The 18,504-nt window shown below is 40.8% G+C and overlaps 1 protein-coding gene across 1 annotated transcript in view; it reads right to left on the reverse strand.

Moving 5' to 3' along the window:
* ACVR2B (activin A receptor type 2B) overlaps positions 1 to 18,504 on the reverse strand; it is a 160,578-nt gene that overhangs the window by 18,660 nt on the left and 123,414 nt on the right. The window contains exons 2-7 of the mRNA XM_024201977.3: positions 11,737 to 11,944; positions 5,513 to 5,622; positions 4,351 to 4,502; positions 3,220 to 3,363; positions 2,117 to 2,260; positions 1,065 to 1,213 (exon numbers count right to left, since the gene is read on the reverse strand). Coding sequence (XP_024057745.1) covers positions 1,065 to 1,213; positions 2,117 to 2,260; positions 3,220 to 3,363; positions 4,351 to 4,502; positions 5,513 to 5,622; positions 11,737 to 11,944 — 907 coding nt within the window. The remainder of the gene's footprint in view (positions 1 to 1,064; positions 1,214 to 2,116; positions 2,261 to 3,219; positions 3,364 to 4,350; positions 4,503 to 5,512; positions 5,623 to 11,736; positions 11,945 to 18,504) is intronic.

Raw genomic sequence — 18,504 nt, forward strand, 5'->3', positions numbered from 1 at the left:
TGGGGAGGATAAGAGGATAAGACTAAGCATCAAGTTCGAAATAATTATATTCCCTGGAAGCATCGGTTTAAATCCTTGCATAGTCAAATAGACATACGGAATATACAGACTACCATATAGTTTATTCAGATTATAAAGCCAGAAGGGCCAGTTTTGATCATCTAGTCTAACCTCCTGTATAACACAGGACTTCCCTGAATTAATTCCTCTTTCAACTTGAGCAAATCTTTTAAAATACATCCAATCTTGATTTTAAAATTGCCAGAGATGCAGAATCTACCACAACAGTTGATAAACTATTCTAATAGTTAATTAACCTCGCTGTTAAAAATTTCCACCTTATTTCTAGTCTGAATTTATCTAAATTCAAATTCCAGCCACTGGATCTTGTTATACTTTTGCCTAGACTGAAAAGTCCTCCATTATCAAATTTCTATTCTCCACTTAGGTACTTACAGATTGTGATCAAAGGGTACCCCTTAAAACCTTCCCTAAGTTAAGATAAACAAATTGAGCTCTTTGAATCCATTGTTATAAGGGTTGTTTTCCAATCCTTCAATCATTCTTGCAGCTCTCCTCTGAACCTTCTCCAATTTATCAACATCCTTCTTGAATTGTGGACACCAGAACTGAATGCAATATTCCAATGTGTAGGTCCTTTGGATAAGGACTAAATCGAGGTCCTGCCTACTCTGTTTGGACATTAAACAGCCTCTGGCACTTTCAGTGGAGGATTTGTCCCCCCATGTTTTTGGCCTACATTCCTTTCTTCTACAGGGGCTCTGCAGTGTGGTGGCGGCACAGACTACCTACCTGGCTATTACCGTATGTTATCTTTTGCAAAATACTTAGGATGAAAGGCACTACATAAAAGCAAGATCTCCTCCCTCCTCTATTCAACAAAATTGTCACCAGAAGGGCATGTATTTTAGAAAGAGACAAGGTGGGTGAGGTAATACCTTTTATTGGACCAACTTCAGCTAGTGCAAGGTTCAAGCTTTTAAGTTTCACAGAGCTCTTCAGGTCACGAGCTGAAGAACCATAGTTATGCAAAAAGACAATACCTGTGTGCTATGGCAGGTTTGTGTCCTTCCCCTTTACACCAGGGGACATCTTCATGTAGGTAGGACAGTCCATGGGCCATCGTTTCTGCAATATGGCAGAGTTCATTCCAGCTGATAATATTCCCCTTCAGGTAATCTGTCAGAGAGCCCTGAGAAATGGGACATCATATGTTCTTAGAACTTAATCACAGACCTTGGTAAGCGACAGCTGTGCCAAATCATCAGTTTAGAGAATGGCTTTAATGAGTGCTTGAGAAGTTTGAACTTTGATTTGACAGAAAAATCCACTTGCAAAGAATAAAACAAAAAAGAAGAGAAGAATGTTGGTGAAATACTATCACTTTCCCGGACTCACTGAAATAAAAATACCTAATGGCTTTAAAAATTAGTTCCACCAGGTCTAGCTACCGCAAGGAAAAACTGGAGCAGCTATACAAGAAGGGGAAAGCCTTAAATGAGAAAAGATCTTACATTCTATTAGCTGTCTATGGAAATGATTGACTCCATGAACCTTGGATTAAATACAGGGATAACATTGCAGCTCAAACCTGGATTTGTGCATGTTTGTTTTATTTTAAATGTTCTTTATATTTGACAACTAAAGCAACCCATGAAACAGAGATATGCTGTGAGTTTTAAGTAAATACAGAGCCTGTCTGAAAGTGCAGAGTAAGGACCGCAACAGTCTGACTGTCAGCTCTGAATGCTCTCTCTCAGGTTTGCCTACACAGGTGCAAGGTTACTACTGCTTACAAGTGCAAACACTGGCCTTTTTCACTTCTCCTCCTGTCCTGCAGATCAGACTGATTTTCTAAAGCCGACAGTTCTTCTGAGAAATCTTTAAACCCAGGGTCGGTTTGCCTTTTTTCTTTCAATAAACTGAAACATAGCTCACTATGGAGAAGTGAGAGATGCTCTAGAATAGCTACAAGGGGACCATGACATTCCGAAGTGGCTGTTCAAATGGTAAACACCCATTCCAAATCCTGTATAGTTGCCCCAATAGGCATCAGTCCCTTTAACCCCCAAATGGAGATGTGGCTATATGATACCTTGTCATGGAAAGCTGTGATCAGCCATAGCTCCATCTCCAGGTTTGTTCCTCGCTTCTCTGCTGCGATAAACTGCAAAAGGTTTTCGTGCTTCATGCCAGGGGTGTTGAAGATTTCTCTCTCACTCTGCCAGGATTGTTTATCCTAAAGCAGAGGGAAACATGATCAAAGACCACTTCTAAATTAAACCTTCCATTTAAAGCAAATAGCTGCCATGACACCATGCATTGCTGATGCTCCTCTTAAAGTTATTCTCAGACATCATAAAAAGGAGTACAGATGCCTTTAAAATTAGGCAATTTCCCAAAAGGTCTACATGCCAGAGGGAGAGAAGACATTCCTGTACTTAACCCCTCCCCAAATCGCCCTCAGAAAGCTCTATAGCCTCATTAAAAAAAGTGAAAGCCGACAATATAAAGTCACGGATTAAAAAATGTAGCCAAAATTTCTGTGAAAGCAAGTAAAAGAATGAAGCCTATGCAAATACTACCTAGATTTATATTTTAGCTGTAATTGTTAAGGTTATCATAAACCAGAATGGATTGTGTAAATGTCCGGTCTGGAGAGAGAATATAGAAATTTCTTTCCATAAAACCATGATGAAAAACACAAGGAAGAGGAAGATTAAAGAAGAGGGGTTTAGGGGAAGAGCACAAAGATTTTTCAATAATTTTTCTTCAACTGGACATATCTGATTGTTTTGGTTTTTCCATTTGCAATTCTTAGCGTTTTGAATGTTCAAAATGAAATATACAACGTCTCAGCACAGTAATGTTCCTGTACAATGAGTCTTCACTTCATTAGGACTGTGGCTTTGTGAGCTGCAAATTACTTATGTTCAGGTCTGGATTCTCAATTTTCCTAGGCAACAGTCATGCAAGATCTGGGATTAACATGGTCTTTTGTGCACTCTTTGGGTATTACACTGCATGCTGCCTCCCTGAATTTCTACAACTCTGAACATTCGGACCAAAGTTAAAATGCCCTGTAGATTTCAAAATGGCATCGTTTGCCCCGCTTGAAACAGCAGCTGCTGCAGGTGGCATTTGCTAATGAGCTAAACATACTGAAAGGCATATGGAGGTCCTTGAAACTTTTCTCACCTGTATGGGGAAGATTTTCACTGCTACATAGTCATTCATCAGCTGAGCCTTCCAGACACAGCCAAAGCGCCCCCTAGCTTTGATCTCCAATAATTGCAACGGCTTAAGGCCAACCAATGGAGAAGGGGGTGGTGGACCAGGATCCTAGAAAACAAAAGAAGGATAAAGATGTAGGTTACAAACTGAAGTCAAACAGTGAAGCAAGGGGAAAATGTATTTTAGCTGACTGAAATTTACTGTTCAAAGTAAGTTACGACTTAGTAGCAGAGCAGTATGAAATTCACATTTTGTTTTGCAGAATTTTCGCATGAAACACTTTGCCATTTGGTGGCGTTTCTCACCCTCAAATGTGGTTTATATGAAATGTTAAACTACTTTTTGCATCAAATCATGGCAAAAGCTTGAATTTTCTCATGTCTTCAATGCAAAAGCTGTCTTCACTTGGAAAACATTTACACTTTAATGATATCTCCTGCAAAAAAATGCCACCTTCAGTTTTGTTACAAAATAGCAAAGTACACCTAAAATTTCAAATAGTTTTGCACTTCATTATGAATATTTCATACCATTCTAATGAATAGCAAGTAAGTCTTTGATCCAATCAGGCACAATAGGCTTCCATAAAAATAACAGCTGTATAAACTCAAATCTTTGTATGAAAGATGCTATTTACAATACAATGTAGCTTCATGTAGAAGAGTAGTTGGCCTCCTCCAACCCAAATCTGTCTTCCATGTTTGAAAAGCTCATTTGGCATAGGCTCCGTCTAGCCATGCAGGAATAAAAAGGTGTTCAGCACCTCAAACTAAAATTAGGCCATACGACTTTAATTTCCCCCCATAGAAAAATATTAGGTTCTTACAGCGTGTGCTACGATAGCCATTATGAATTCCAGCATGGTATTGCAACATTTGTTTAACAATTTAACAAAGCAAAGAGAAAGTTCTGCCATCTTAAATTAATAATGTGCCATCCAAGGACAATCAATCTAAGAGGATTGAAATACTCAATCTGAACAGCTTCTGTACTTTCATAACCACCTGGTAAACTTACTGAAATTAAGTTTACAAAAGAGGAAAAAAAAGTCAACTCTTGCCCTTTAGTTTTCAAGGTATCAGGCTTCTGACTCACCTCATTAATGTCAACGTGCCCATAGGGGGGCTTTCGGTGACGGTACATCCAGAAGGCCAAGAGAATGGCCATTGACAGAACAGCAATTGGAAGCAGAGAGTAAACCAGAATGTTGAGTAGTGAGGGTGTTGGTGGTGGTGGCTCGTATATTACTGTAAGAGGGGAGGAGAACAGTCAATGAAACAGGATTTTTTATATCTGCAATGGGATTAGTGGCTGTAGTTCCAGACATACACAAGCATTTGCCCTCCCCCAACTCCTTTGCTGGTGTGACTCTCATGCTCTTGTAATGAGCAATTTATTAATAAAGATCTAGCCATGCATGCTCTAAAGTATCGCATTAGAACTTCCCCAAAAAAGTTCCACGGACCCAAGTGAAGTAGAAAATTGCTTGCTGGAGTTTCTAAGTCTACATGCTTGCCTGCTGCTAACCCCAAAAGATGTTACGTGGGCACGGATGGCAAAAACCCTTCCCCACCATTGCCATTATCTAACAAAGAGAAAGGTTTTCCAGCCATGGCAATAAGATGTCAGTTTAAAGTAAAATACTGCAGAAGCCATCAGCAAATGTAGTGTCTCCACAGTAGTACTAATTCCCCATTACATCAGTAAAGCTGATGAACAAAGAATGGGAAGTCTAAATAGAGCCATGTTGCTTCACTGGAGACACGGAAGGATGAGGGATGGACAAATATCAATATTTGCCAAATTAAACACACACACAAAAATCAGTAGGGAAAGGCTTATTTTATTATTATGAGGCTATGAAGGGGATTTTAATAACAATAGGTAATAAAAATATGTAAACAATTAATAACTTTCATAAAGTCATTGAAAATTTGATAAGGATGTAATAAAATTCTATAGAAATTACTCCGAAAAATCTATACAGTTCAACAGAGAAAAAGACGCTTTCTATAGATTCCTTGAGATCTTGAGATCACTCTATAGAAAAGAGATATATTTTCTATTAAAATTTTATAGGATAGTTTAAAAAATCTATAGAAAAATATAATTTAAACCCTAATACTTTTCCATAAAGGAGAACTTGCCCTTTAACTTATATCCACAACTGCATAAACATTCCTTTCTCATCTCCTCAATATACTGGAAGTTAGTTAAGAGGGACAGTTCTGCTCCCCCCCAGCAATGAGTCACTTACCTTCTGGACCAGTTACTTCAGGTAAGTGCGTAAATTTCTCATTGCAATAGTTCCCCTCACAGCAGCAGAAAAACACTTGAGGGTTCTCTTCTGTGGCTACACATTCTTGCCTGTATCAGGAACGGGCAAGAGGAACAGGGAAGAGGGGAAAAAATTAGTGAATTGCTTTATACTGTCTTAGGAAGTGAAGATTTGGCTGCAGTGAAGTTTCTGTTTTTCTCCTCCTTCTGTTGCATTCTGCAGACCTCTCAAGCTAGAAAGCTGGGTTGTTTTTTTTTAAAGGGAATAACCAAGAATGAGACTTTGCTGTAGAATTCTAGTTTGCAGCCCTTGTACATGAGTGTACAAAAGGGTAAATTAAACCCAGGTAAGAGTGAACATTCCAGGACTTTTGGCAGACAGTGTGCACTTCCTTCTCTCTTCCTATATCTTTAATCACACCTTTTTCCTCACCGGTCCTTTGCCTCCTTCAATGCACTGGATGGACAATGCTCAGGGAAAGAACTGGGCTGTTGTGTAGTGAATGAGGCTGAGGACTCTTGTCTGATTTGCTCTAGCAGTTAGAAGGTGTGTACAGACTAAAGTAGGGGATTGCAGGAAGAAAAAGGATGGTCTTGTGGCTAAGGCAGGTGAATGCTGCACAGGAGAACTCGGTACTACCCCTGTCTCTGTCATAGAGCTTTTATGTGATACTGAATAAGTCACTTTAATTAAAATGTGGGCAGGTGGCCACTACTTAGGTGTTCGCCATTTTCTGGGTGCCCAACTTGAGATACCTGAAGGCTGATCTACAGAAGGGCTGAGCACTCAACTCCAGCTAAAGCCAATGGGAGCTGTGGATTCTCAACATGTCAGTAAAGCAACGTGATATAGAGCAATGAGTACAAGGTTGGGAGTCAGGCGGCCCTGAGTCTAATTCTGGCTTTGCCACCGATTCACCGCATGGCCTCAGGCAGTCTCTTTGTCTTAGTTTGCCAGCTGTACAACGGGGAGGAGAACATTCTCTGATCTTGCAGTGGAGATAAATTCACTAATGTTTGTGTGGCACTCATACCATAGTGGCAAGCAAGCTAGAAAAGACCATGAAGAAACAAAATTCCATATTCACTGCAGGCTTTGGACGGTGTGTAATAAATAAGGCTGTGATCTCTAACTGAATGATAAGCATTAAAATACCAAACAGCTGCTCCATTCCCTGAGCGCTCTCTGTTCTGTGCACTGACTGAGACAGGGATCACGTGGGGGGGGGGGGGAAACAGTACATGATCATGTAATTGAAGACTGTATTGTAATTAATATGCAGAAGTGGACCAAATTAATGTTGCACGGGCAACCTAAATTCTGGCATTTCCTAACTTTTGACTGCTTGACTTTGCAAATAAAGAAACTTCTTTTAACATAATACTTTTTTGGAAGGGGGACCTATTTTAAGGCTGCTCAGCTTCAATTCATTAGCAACATTCTGATTCCCATGAATTTCAAAGCCCTTAAAGGCATATTATCCAGGCACTTCAGCTCACCAGACTATACTTTGGTATTTTGTTCTTCACATCTAACTTTAAACCTTGTAACTCAGCAACACTGGATAAAAATCATTACATTTAAACAGGAAGGAGGCCAGAAACCCTCCTGGAGCCAGCCCCACCTTTGCAGTTACTGTATCTAACTCGTATATACTCGTTCATAAGCCGAATTTTTTTAGTAAGAAAGGGAAGCACCAGAGAAGGGGGTTGGCTTATGAATGGGTATAGAGGGGGAGAGGTGGGACACAGCCCTTCCCCCCAACAGAGGGAGCAACGAGAGGCAGCACAGCCAGAAGGGAAGAGGTGGGGCCAGAGTCTCTCTGCTTCTCGTCACCCTGCTCTCCCCCCAGCCTCCGAAGCAGCTGCAGCTCCGGGGCTGGCAGGCTGCAGCCGAGCCGCCCCGCCCGGCCGCCGGAGCAGCTCCAGCCAGGCCAGAGACATCTTCCCCTGGCCCTCCCCAGATAAGGTGGGAAGGGATGGGATGGGGAGAGCGTGTGGGTCCCGGGCTAGGGCTAGGGTCATATGGGGGGTGGTCACAGGGGTTACTCCCTGACCCCCAGCTCCCCCCACACACACAACATTTCCCCACCAGTTGCTGTCCCGGCCCGTCAGGGTAAACAGCTGGTGCACCGGGACACTTTGTTTACTTAGGTTTACCTCTGTGCCTGTGGACGCTCGAGGTAAACAAACCATCTCGGCCCATCAGCAGCTTATCCTGATGGCCCGGGAGCCAAAGTTTGCTGACCCCTGAATTATAGGGTCAGTTTATGAACGGGTTATAAATTTTTTCTATTTTTACTTATCCATCTTGGGGGGTCAGCTTATAAACGAACCGGCTTATGATCCAGTATATACGGTATTTCCATTTTATTGGTGTGTCCTCTCTAACCACTACCTGCATTAGTTATCTTACTTGCAACTAATAAAGAATAAGTCTTATTCATGTACTTAATATAGGTTCCTACTTCAAGTAACTACTAATTCGCTTTAAAGAATTTCCACCTAAACATTAGTACCTGTATTTTAACAAATGTAAGTTGTAGTTCTAAATATTCTCAGTTGCCTCTGGTTCAGATAGCACTGCAGTTATCTAGCCATACTGTTTCAACATTTTGTATATCTTAAAGAGATTCTCATATAGGTATCAAACAAACTTCATCAGTTTTCTATACATCCGCTTTCCTGCCAGGTCAGTGCAAAAGATGTTCCAATGACTGTTGTAGTGTTCTACTACTCACTTCCCACCCCAGTGCAAGTTGCTACTGTTTACAAACACCTGCTTTCTTTGTCAGTTTTTTACCCTCTCCAGTGTATTATCTAGTTACTTAGATTGCAGATTTGTGCTCTATGAACTGTATCAAAAGATTTCCTAAATCCAGCTAAATTTATATGCCTAACTTCCTTCCCTCAAACACACCGAGGAAGTAATAAAACAATCACGTGTCCGACATTATTACTCTATCTGTGAATCCATGCCAAGCCTCCTCAATTGTGGCAACAACAGCACATAGCTATAAGTAAGGGTGGAGAAGGCTCTTTTAATCCATGGCGCTATTTTCAGTGGTTTATTCCTTCATGGGAAAAAAAAAAAATAGCGTTTGAGCTGGAATTTCTCATACAAGATCTCAGTCAGGAAGTAATTTTATTTTATTTTTTAGTTCAAAGAAACGTCAGCCATTTGAGTTATCGAAGTGACGATGTTTCAATAAATTAAATACACCTCTACCCCGATATAACGCGACCCAATATAACACAAATTCGGATATAATGCGGTAAAGCAGTGCTCCCGGGGGGGAGGGGGGAGGCTGCGCGCTCCGGCAGATCAAAGCAAGTTCGATAGAACACGGTTTCACCTATAATGCGGTAAGATTTTTTGGCTCCCAAGGATGGCGTTATATCGGGGTAGAGGTGTAATATTTCCACATACCTTTTCCTGAACTCAGACAGTATAAAACATTTCAATTTAATGGCATTAGACTTGAGTATTTGTAGCCTTCAGTGGAGAATGCATGTTTTGCAAAGTCTGTTAGTTAAGAAATTAAGTTAATGAGTGAAAACAGCCTACTCTGCATAGGCAATTCATTATTTCCCTTAATTGGTTCAGAGTGTGCCCAGGTACACAACCCTGGGCAACTTGACATGCTACTTAGCAAGCCGTAAAATATAATATAGTGGGAGAGAACTACACTTTTTTCTATAGCTGTAAGTGCACATTTTATAGTAATTCACATGCTCTTCAAGTGAATTTTAATACTTCTCCTCCAGCGAGATTATGCACATAAATGAATTGTGCGCTGTTGATTTATTTTTAAATTGTACCCTTTTCTACAGCTTTAAATGCACATGTGCCATGTTATGGCATATTTGTTGGGTGATCACATAATGAAACACCACTTCAATGCACAAGTACAAGGGGTTTAAATATGAATGCATAAGAATCTATATAGATTCTTACACCACATCTATGCCCTAACAGATAAGATGAGATTAAAGGACAGAGTTAAGATTGCTCTAGGAACCATAACCCTAAATGTCCTGACCTTAGCATCATTAACATCTCAACCTTGGTGTTGCAACAAGGTACCGTTTGGCATATAACACTAACCATTATCTACGTTACGAAGCAAAAGACACTAGAATTTGATAGAACATGTAGACTGTCCTTTTTCCAGGCGACATCTCATAGGTAATGATGTAGCAACATAACTGCATCCCAACAAGATTGCCCTTGGGAGCCCAGCAGCTTGCGTGTGTGTGTGCTGAACACAAATGCCAGTAAAGGCCATGAGGACATTAATGCAGTTGCATTCGTTGTAAAGGCACGTTTGTCACATTTTATCATTTCTCCTGGGATCAAAGCATAAATGCATGGGGGAACTAAAAGGCCACCATTAAAATACAAACTGAACAATCAAGAAATGTATAATTAAAACTAACTTGGTTAATTAAAATCTTTCTAAAAATTCAAAATGGAGTTTTCACCATTTATGTTGTTTGTTAACACCTGGTATCTCACTCAGCGTGGACCATGAAACTAGACTGGTCAGTTTGTACCTTCTGGTTCTCATGCCACAGGGTTAATGTGTTCTCAGCATCCAATCTTGGGCATTTGAACAGGTTTTAGGAGATTGCAACCATCCTCTCTTTCTTTACAACTAGATGAGAGGGGTTGGAAGGCCCAGAAACAGTCTTCTGTTGTAATACAGGATAATAATATGGCAGAAGTTGAGAACCAGTACATAACAGCATGGGGGCATTGTGTTATACCATGCACCTGTCACAGTGCTGTTGTATTTGGGAGCATATGCTATAAGAGGAAATCTGGTTATGCTAAACACTTCTGTTTGAAAATAGAAAATGGTAGTGAAACGTTCCCATTCTCATGAGGATCAGCACTACAATGACTAAAGAGTCTGAAAGGACTGATTTATTGGGTGGGGGGGGGGGGAAAAGAGTAAAATCTAAATGTCTAAATGAATATGGAGCTTGACTATGTAACTACTAAGATGATGGGTGTGGTGGGAAAATAAGCCAGCTACAAATATTTGAAGGAATAAGAGGAATTACTTCTGAGTTATATGGTGGGGCAGAATTGCTAAGAGGAATGGGATAGAGCTAGGAACAACTTCAATGAATAGGACAGACTTTTTAATTTAGGGCCAAATTTGGCCCTGACTTAACCCCAAGGATTTCAATAGGGTTGCACAGGAAATAAGTTCAAGTAGAATTTTGTATGAGACCTAAACTCCAGAATGGTCTTTCCCAAGTAGTGGTGGAAACCTCAGGTCTCAGAATACTTAAAATCAGACAGGATAAAAGAACTAGGAAATATACAGTTGGGAATAATCTATTTTCCTGCAAAAGCAGGATTAGTTCTATTTTGGCATTTAAATCGTAGAACCAGACCATCATCTTGATGGCCCAGTAAGTTTTTGCCCAGACCTCTGAGTGCTATGATTCTTATATACCACCTTTTAGCTACATTTTTTTAAACTAAAAATGGGCCCAGAACTAGTGGACAGTGTTCCTTCAAACTTTGAAACTAAGGAAAACTTTTAAAAATTGCAATTGTTCTCTTTTGATAAGTCAGCATTGGGTTACCCAAAACTTATGAGGCTTGATCATATTTTCCTAAAATCCAAGTTCTTTAATGCATCCACACCCTTCACACAGCAGTGCCCATCTCCCCTACAGCTGACTACAGACAGCACCACACCCCAACACACTTGTACTTCCATGGTCCATCCCCTCAGTCTCTGCCAAACTACAATCCTACCCTCAACCCAGCTAGCAGGGACAGGGAGTAAAGAAACCCTTTACAATATCATTAAAGCAAAAACATCCCAAACGCTAATATCCCCCAAGATCTGTGTTTTCCTAGACAGCTCCAAATGACTCCATGTTTTCCTTTATGTAGCCAAGTACTCTTGGAAGAACATATTGCTCTTCACTCAATGGTACAGGACACATTTTTCAGAGCATGCCAGAATTGCTTAGCTTTCCTGTAAAAAATACCCCAAAAAGTGCCTTTTGTGGCTTCCATACTGAAAGCAAAGAGTTGTTAAGTGAGAATTTTGAGAGATATACAAGCAATTAAAGCAGGTTAATGGGGCCCAGTTGAATTGGGCTGCTTCTGGACATCACTAATGCAATTTGCAAGCCTTTCCCACTTGAAATACAATTTAAATTTGTAGCTATTACCTGTCATAGCAGTTGAAGTCATCTAACCAGCAGCCTTTCTTCACCAACTCAATGGAGCCAGAGTTGTTTCTCCAAGAAGCATAGCAATGGAGCCGTTTGTCCTTCTCTCCTTCACAGCGTTCCACGCCACTCTGATTGGTCTTCTCCAGCTCCCAGTTGGCATTGTAGTAGATGCATTCCCTCGTCTCTGCCTCCCCATGACCTGGCCCTGAGTATCCAAAACCAAAATATGCTTACATGAAACCACAGTTAAATACATGAAAAGACATTTTCACATGCTTAGCTGCTGAGCGTCAGTGAAGTGGGTATACTACTTAGTGTGCATGTTTTATCTTTATCCATACTTTACATGGAACACAGCACTGTAACAGCTGAGCATATCACATTTAATTAACTAATTTATCTTCCCCACCCCTGTGAGGCAGAGAAGTATTATTCTCATTCTGCAGACAGGGAACTAACCCACAGAGAGGTTATGAGATTTGCTCAAGGTCAGATAGGATAGGAAGTCTATGGGAAGGCTAAGATTTGAACAGCGATCTCCTTGAGTGTCAATCCAGTGCCTTAACCACAAGATCATCCTAGGAGGAAGTGTAATGTTCAAGTGACGAACAACGTCCTGCAGAGATTTGTGTGGCCTCACCTTCAGTACAGGAATATAGCCCACAAAGGCCTAGGTATGGAATGTGTTGTGCCACCTTAAACTGAGTGGGCTCCACTTAACTCAAAACAGAGCATTATGAGACGTACCTTCTCATTAAATAGGAGGGATGCTGGAATATTCTCCCTTACCATGGAAACCGAGTGAAACCCAGGGCCCCTGGAAAGTTGTTACAGGTACGTTTGGGATTTCCCTGGTGTAACAATGCTGGTAAATTAACACAAGTGCAACCAACATTTCAAACTATTAGTAGGCCAGCTTACCAAGAAAATACACTTCCAAAACTCACCATCATGCCTAAGTGGAGTATATGACATTTTATATGCCCTAACCATCAAAGAAGTTCGTGTTTTGCTGGACCCGCATACGGTGTAATCACTCCCCTCACCAAGACAGGAACATTCTATCTGAAGGACGAGATTCCTTTGGGGTCTGAGGGAATGACTCGTGAGGGGTGAAATTCACCCTGTGCCTCACCAAAGTCCCACTTAAACCCTATTATAATAAATGAATATACATTTCTACACGTTCGGCTATTCTGAAGGTGTAAGTGGGACATGCTGGGTCTCTGCACAGGGGTGAATTTCATTCAACATGATTCCCTTCTTCCCTCCCCCCATTAACTTGACTGAGGCATACACAGTAACTGGGTTGAGTTAAATAAGCCACCATGAACTGGTGCAAGCAAGGAGTCTCTCATCGTCCTACTGATACTAACTAGAAGCCAAAGTAGTAACAAGGCCTCACCGGATTCAAAATTAAGTGCTGCCAAAAACTGTTACACTGATCCAAAGTACCAAAAGAATTTTTTTGAATTGAAAAAGGGATCAAGTACGAGATGAACAGATCACACTCAGACATGCACAGTCCTATGTCTCAAAAATCCTAGCTTTGTTATAGACATTCTGTATGAGGTATTTTAAAGACGAACGTTAAAAGTAGGAGGAGAAATCAAATGCAACAAGACATCAAGAACAGAGTATAAATAGAAACCCCAGAAACATCACCACTGAGCCACAAATAGCAGGTTGCTTTTTAAACTCCTGCTGAGATGCTGAACTATAAACACATTACACACAACCAGAAATAGTTTAAGTTTTCAAATTAGTATTATCCTCTTAGGCTGTAGCCATACCACCATGGGATCACCCACGTTAAAACAAGGTCAGGCCTGGTCATTACTTTGACAGGCTGCTTCCAAGGAAAATCTAGGTATTGGCAATTCAGTAAACAACACTGAATCAATCCCCCAGCCTGGTGATAAAGGAACAATCGTGCTGCTAGAAGTGTCATTATCAGGCTGAGATGTAAAAATCAAGCTCCTGACTCCTTGTGGCCAATGAAAATCTCAATGCACTTTCAGGGTTCAATTCTGCCCACTTTACAAGGCAGACCTTGAGGTGAAGGCACTTAGTCCCCATTACTACAGTATCTGAGCACCGCATAATTGTTAACATTTATCTGCACAACAACCCCATGAGGTAGGACAGAGCTATTATCTTCACTTTACAGATGAAGAACTGAGGCACAGAGAGAGATTAAGTGACTTGCCCAAGGTCACACAGGAAATCTGTGGCAGAGCAAGGAATTCCACTCGGGTCTCCCAAATCCCAGACTAGCATCCTAACCACTGGATCAGCCTTCCTTTCTACAGCCTGTAACCTTCTGATGTGCATTAAATCTTCCTCACTTCCTCTCTGAATTGTTGTACGGTGGTAAGATTTGCCTCCATTTCACTGGTGGGTGTACTCTGGAGAAAGCTTGGAGAGCGGTCTGCATTCAAGGTGCTATCCTAGTGTAAATTTAGCCTTGTCTACACCAGGAAATTAGCCTACTACTGACAACTGGTGCTGAACAAGGTTTAAGTACAAGGATGGACCAGGACAAGCCAGGGCTTCTGAAATGGTGCTGAACATGGTTTGCCATGAGCCATTCTTGCAGTTAAACCTTGCTCTGCACCAAGTCAGCTGCCCTGGTTACTTGACTTGATCTATCATCAGCACTGGGTAATTTCTCTAGTGTGGAGAAGACAGACTCGAGGAACTCTCTATATTTTTAAGAGGTGTTTAATTCTCCAATACCTCTTTTCCCCCCCCAAACATTCTGTTTAATTTGTATCATGGGAGAGATTTAAAAGGGTGGGAAACAGCCATAAAGTGGAGCTTTAAAACAGAAAATTATATTCAAAACACACACAAGAGAGTTCAATTTTAACAGCACCTGAAGGTTTTATCAGCACTTGCAAATCTCCATCCAAGTCCTCCTCTGACAAGTTGCTTACTATAGTAAAAAACAGCCACAAATATTTCCAGACACAGAGAAGCGTCAATATTGCTGCTTTTCCGCAAAGCCTTTGCATTTGATCTGTTGATATTTACATGACAATTTGTTATAGAATTAAGCCTGTCTGTTAAATACCCAGTGAAATCAGCGGCAAATAATGGACAATTGTCTTGTGTGCAGGAAAGTAAGGGACGCCTTTTTTTCTTTGAAAGCTATGAATGAATGTCTTTGCTTTATTGTAATGTGTAACATGGCTTCCATCTTAAACAGTTGCTGATTGCTAGCCTATATTTAACAATCTTCTGGTCTTCTCTAGAAAATGATTGCGCAATCAAAGGATGCATCAAGATCAAGAATTCCATAAAATCTTCTCCACAGAACCAAAGAGGGATAATATTCCCCAACTTTCCACTAAGCTCACTGGAGTGAGATTTTTCTTTCTTCCCTACCCAAACCTCCTAGATGGCAGCCTCATCTAGTGAACCAGAGGGGTGGTAGCCCCCAATTCTAGTCCCAGCTCAGACAACTCTCTGTATAACCTCGGGCACAAATGTATAACCTCCACTAACCCCTCTGTAAAGTGGGGAGAATATAATTTGCAAGGATGTTGTGATGAGTAATGTTTGCACAGTGCTTTGGAAAGGAAATGGAAAAAGCAGTAGTTGTAGTTCTGGGACCAGGAAGCAACCGATACTTGAGCATGAGAAATTCTGTAATGAGCCTGGGGAATCCCCCCCCCCCATAAAAAAAGAGTCTACTACGGGAAAAAAAAAAAAAAAAAAAAAAAAAAAAAAAAACAACAAAACAAAAAAAAAAAAAAAAAATCTAAATCTACATCCAACAAATATGCCGAAAAACCCTTTGGTGTCTTATCTGCTCCACCCGTCCACCCAAGATACAGAAAAAATGTGTTTTCTTTGTTTAAAAAAAAAAAAACTGCCCTTAAGGGTAGTTGTCTTAAAGAGACACTTCTTTATAAACTGCACCGTTTGCAACATGCTCTTAGTCGCAAACAGCCCTTTGGCAAGCATCTTATCCTGCTGTTTCTACAGCTACAAGGACCAAGGTGGGACCCTTTTGTTCTTCTCCAGGACAGTCTCAGCAGGAAGTTGCACAGCTTTAGGAATGAGTGTTAAATTACCTGCAGCTGCAGCGCAACCTTCTGTAATGGGTCATGATGAACCCTGGTCTACACTACAAACTTATGCCGGTATAACTATGTCGCTCAGGGGTGTGGAAAACCCACACGCCTGAGCCACGCAGTTATACCGACCTAGCTCCCAGCGTAGGCCCTACTACATCTGCTTCTCAGGGAGGTGGAGTACCTAGACTGATGGGAGAACCTCTCCCATCAACTCAGGGCTTGGCTACACTCGGGACTTCACAGCGCTGTCGCGGCAGCGCTATGCAGCGCGAGTGTAGTCGCAGCGCTGTATGTACTCCACCTCTCCGAGGGGAATAGCTTGCAGCGCTGCGAGCGAGCGTGCAGCGCTGCAGGCCCTGATTACACTGGCGCTTTACAGCGCTGTACTCGCTGCGCTCAGGGGGGTGTTTTTTCACACCCCTGAGCACAGCAAGTTGCAGCGCTGTATAGCACCAGTGTAGCTAAAGCCACAGGTAGCATCTTCACTAAGCACTACAGCTGCACCGTTGCAGCGCTGTAAGTGTGACAAGCGCTGTGACTGAAGTTGGTAGCAAAATGCATTCTTTGCAGTCTCTGTATTAAAACAATGTTAAAGTAAATTGAATGAGGGTGGGGAGGCTTAAATAGGTTGACAATATCCCTTTAAGGAAGAAAGCACAGTGTAGGTGTCACTTCATAGCTTGTGTAGTCCCTTTTAATAACTAAAATGAAAACTATTCAAGGAACAGGTTGAGTCAAAATAGATTGCATAAAAATTTGTACAGAATAATGGGTAATTTACCAAAATTTGGGGCCTGATTTTCAGAACTACAGGGCTTAAATTGGCTTGTAAATACAAATGTATGCACAACTTATTTATTTGCAAACAGGTGGTTACATGCCTATGTGGCTATTTGTGCATGTAATTTTACATTATAGGAGGACCATGCTTGCACATTGAATTGTTGCAGTTGCATGTACCAAATAAGCAACTATGCATACATATTTGCATACATAATTATGAAAACCAAGCCATGTCTGTCTTACTGGGTATCTAGAACAGATCAGAGAGCCATTACGGGAGAGATATAAGCCACCAAGGAAACAAAGAGGACCCAGAAAAAAATGTATGCATAGGATTGTTTGGCTTGAATAATACCTCAAAACATACCAAAGGTCAGCATGGTGGTGAAAATAGACTTTCTGTATTTGTCCATAAAAATCAACATCTGTCTTAAAAAAAAAAATTTTTTTTCCCCGAAGTCACACCCCTTTCCCCATATTTGTGCAGCACAACAACAACAAATCTCTTAAATGGAGTGGACTTCATTATATACCTAATAGGCCCGGAAAAACTCTAAAAGAGCATCCAGCCTCATCGCTAAAGGGCCTTGAACGAATCCACCTTTACAAAGTGCTTCTAAAATTGTTTATTCCCTCAGCATAAATGGAAATTAAAGAGAGTGAAATGCCTGCAAGATGCATGGAAACTTTTTAAAAACACCATAATACAGGTTCAAACTATATGTGTAACCCCAATTAAAAAACAAACAAACAAAATAAGAGACCAAAAAATGCCACCAAGGCTAAACAGACTAAAAGAGGTGCTTAGAAGCAAAAAGGCATCCTTTAAAATTTGGAAGTCAAATCCTAGTGAGGAAAATAGGAAAGAGCATAAACGTTGGCAAGTCAACTGCAAAAGTATACTTAGATAGGCCAAAAAAGAATTTGAAGAGCATCAACCTCATGACGACATTTTGAGCTGAACGATTTGCTGAATTCCTGCGGATATAAGGAGTGCCTTGCTTATTTTTCCACCCTATTTATAAAGCCTTTACATTATAGGTGCTCCAAAAATAAGTTAACATCTATACACCATGAATTTACCAAACAAAAATCCAGTCTACTGGTATTAGCATCCGTCACCAGTGCCCAAGCTTCTTCCAAGTTAATAGGCTGGCACAGCAATCTCTGCTTGATCAAAGCCCAGTAATGACTCAAACTGGATTGTAAGGCTTCACACCACTTTGAAGTGACATATGTCCTCAAAGGGAGGAGAGGACAGGGTCTTGACTAGTTCCACCTTAGGTTAAAAATACCTGGTACAACCAAGACCAGCTGAAAGCATTTTTGTTTTTAAGCCATATAAGATTTATAACTCCCTAAAACCAGAATTCAGTACAACACTGGGAACATCAGCCACAGAATGTGTAGAAGGAAGATTAGCTTGAGTTCTGTTTCCTGTCAATAGACTAGGTAGTTCCCAAGACAAAAGCTCTGAAGTTTTCTGTCAATCGGTGGCTGTTAAACTATTCTCAACATATATAATATCACCATGGTAACCCGTGGTGATGTCATTACAGCCAGTCTCAAAAGGACAGGAGGCTTTAAGTCATTTTCTTTTAAAATTAAAAAAGGAACTTCATATTAAGAAATGCATCCTCTCTACTCACCAGGGATGACAATAACCAGGGGCTTCTATATTCACACCATGACTCAGACTTCACCGCTTCCACAGACATCTATGTAGTGATTCCTTCTCCCTCCCCCACTATTTTTTTTTAAACTTGGGCTCAAGTCAATTAAAGATAACAAGGAAATTATTCAAAAGAATTAGATTATTACACTCTTCTCAAACCGCTAATATAATGCATTCCTTGAAATATAGGGAATATATTTTTAACAGACATTAGCAGCAACT

This window comes from Terrapene carolina, unplaced genomic scaffold, assembly GCF_002925995.2.
Source record: "Terrapene carolina triunguis isolate 2854851 unplaced genomic scaffold, T_m_triunguis-2.0 Scaffold111, whole genome shotgun sequence".
Lineage (NCBI taxonomy): Eukaryota > Metazoa > Chordata > Testudines > Emydidae > Terrapene > Terrapene triunguis.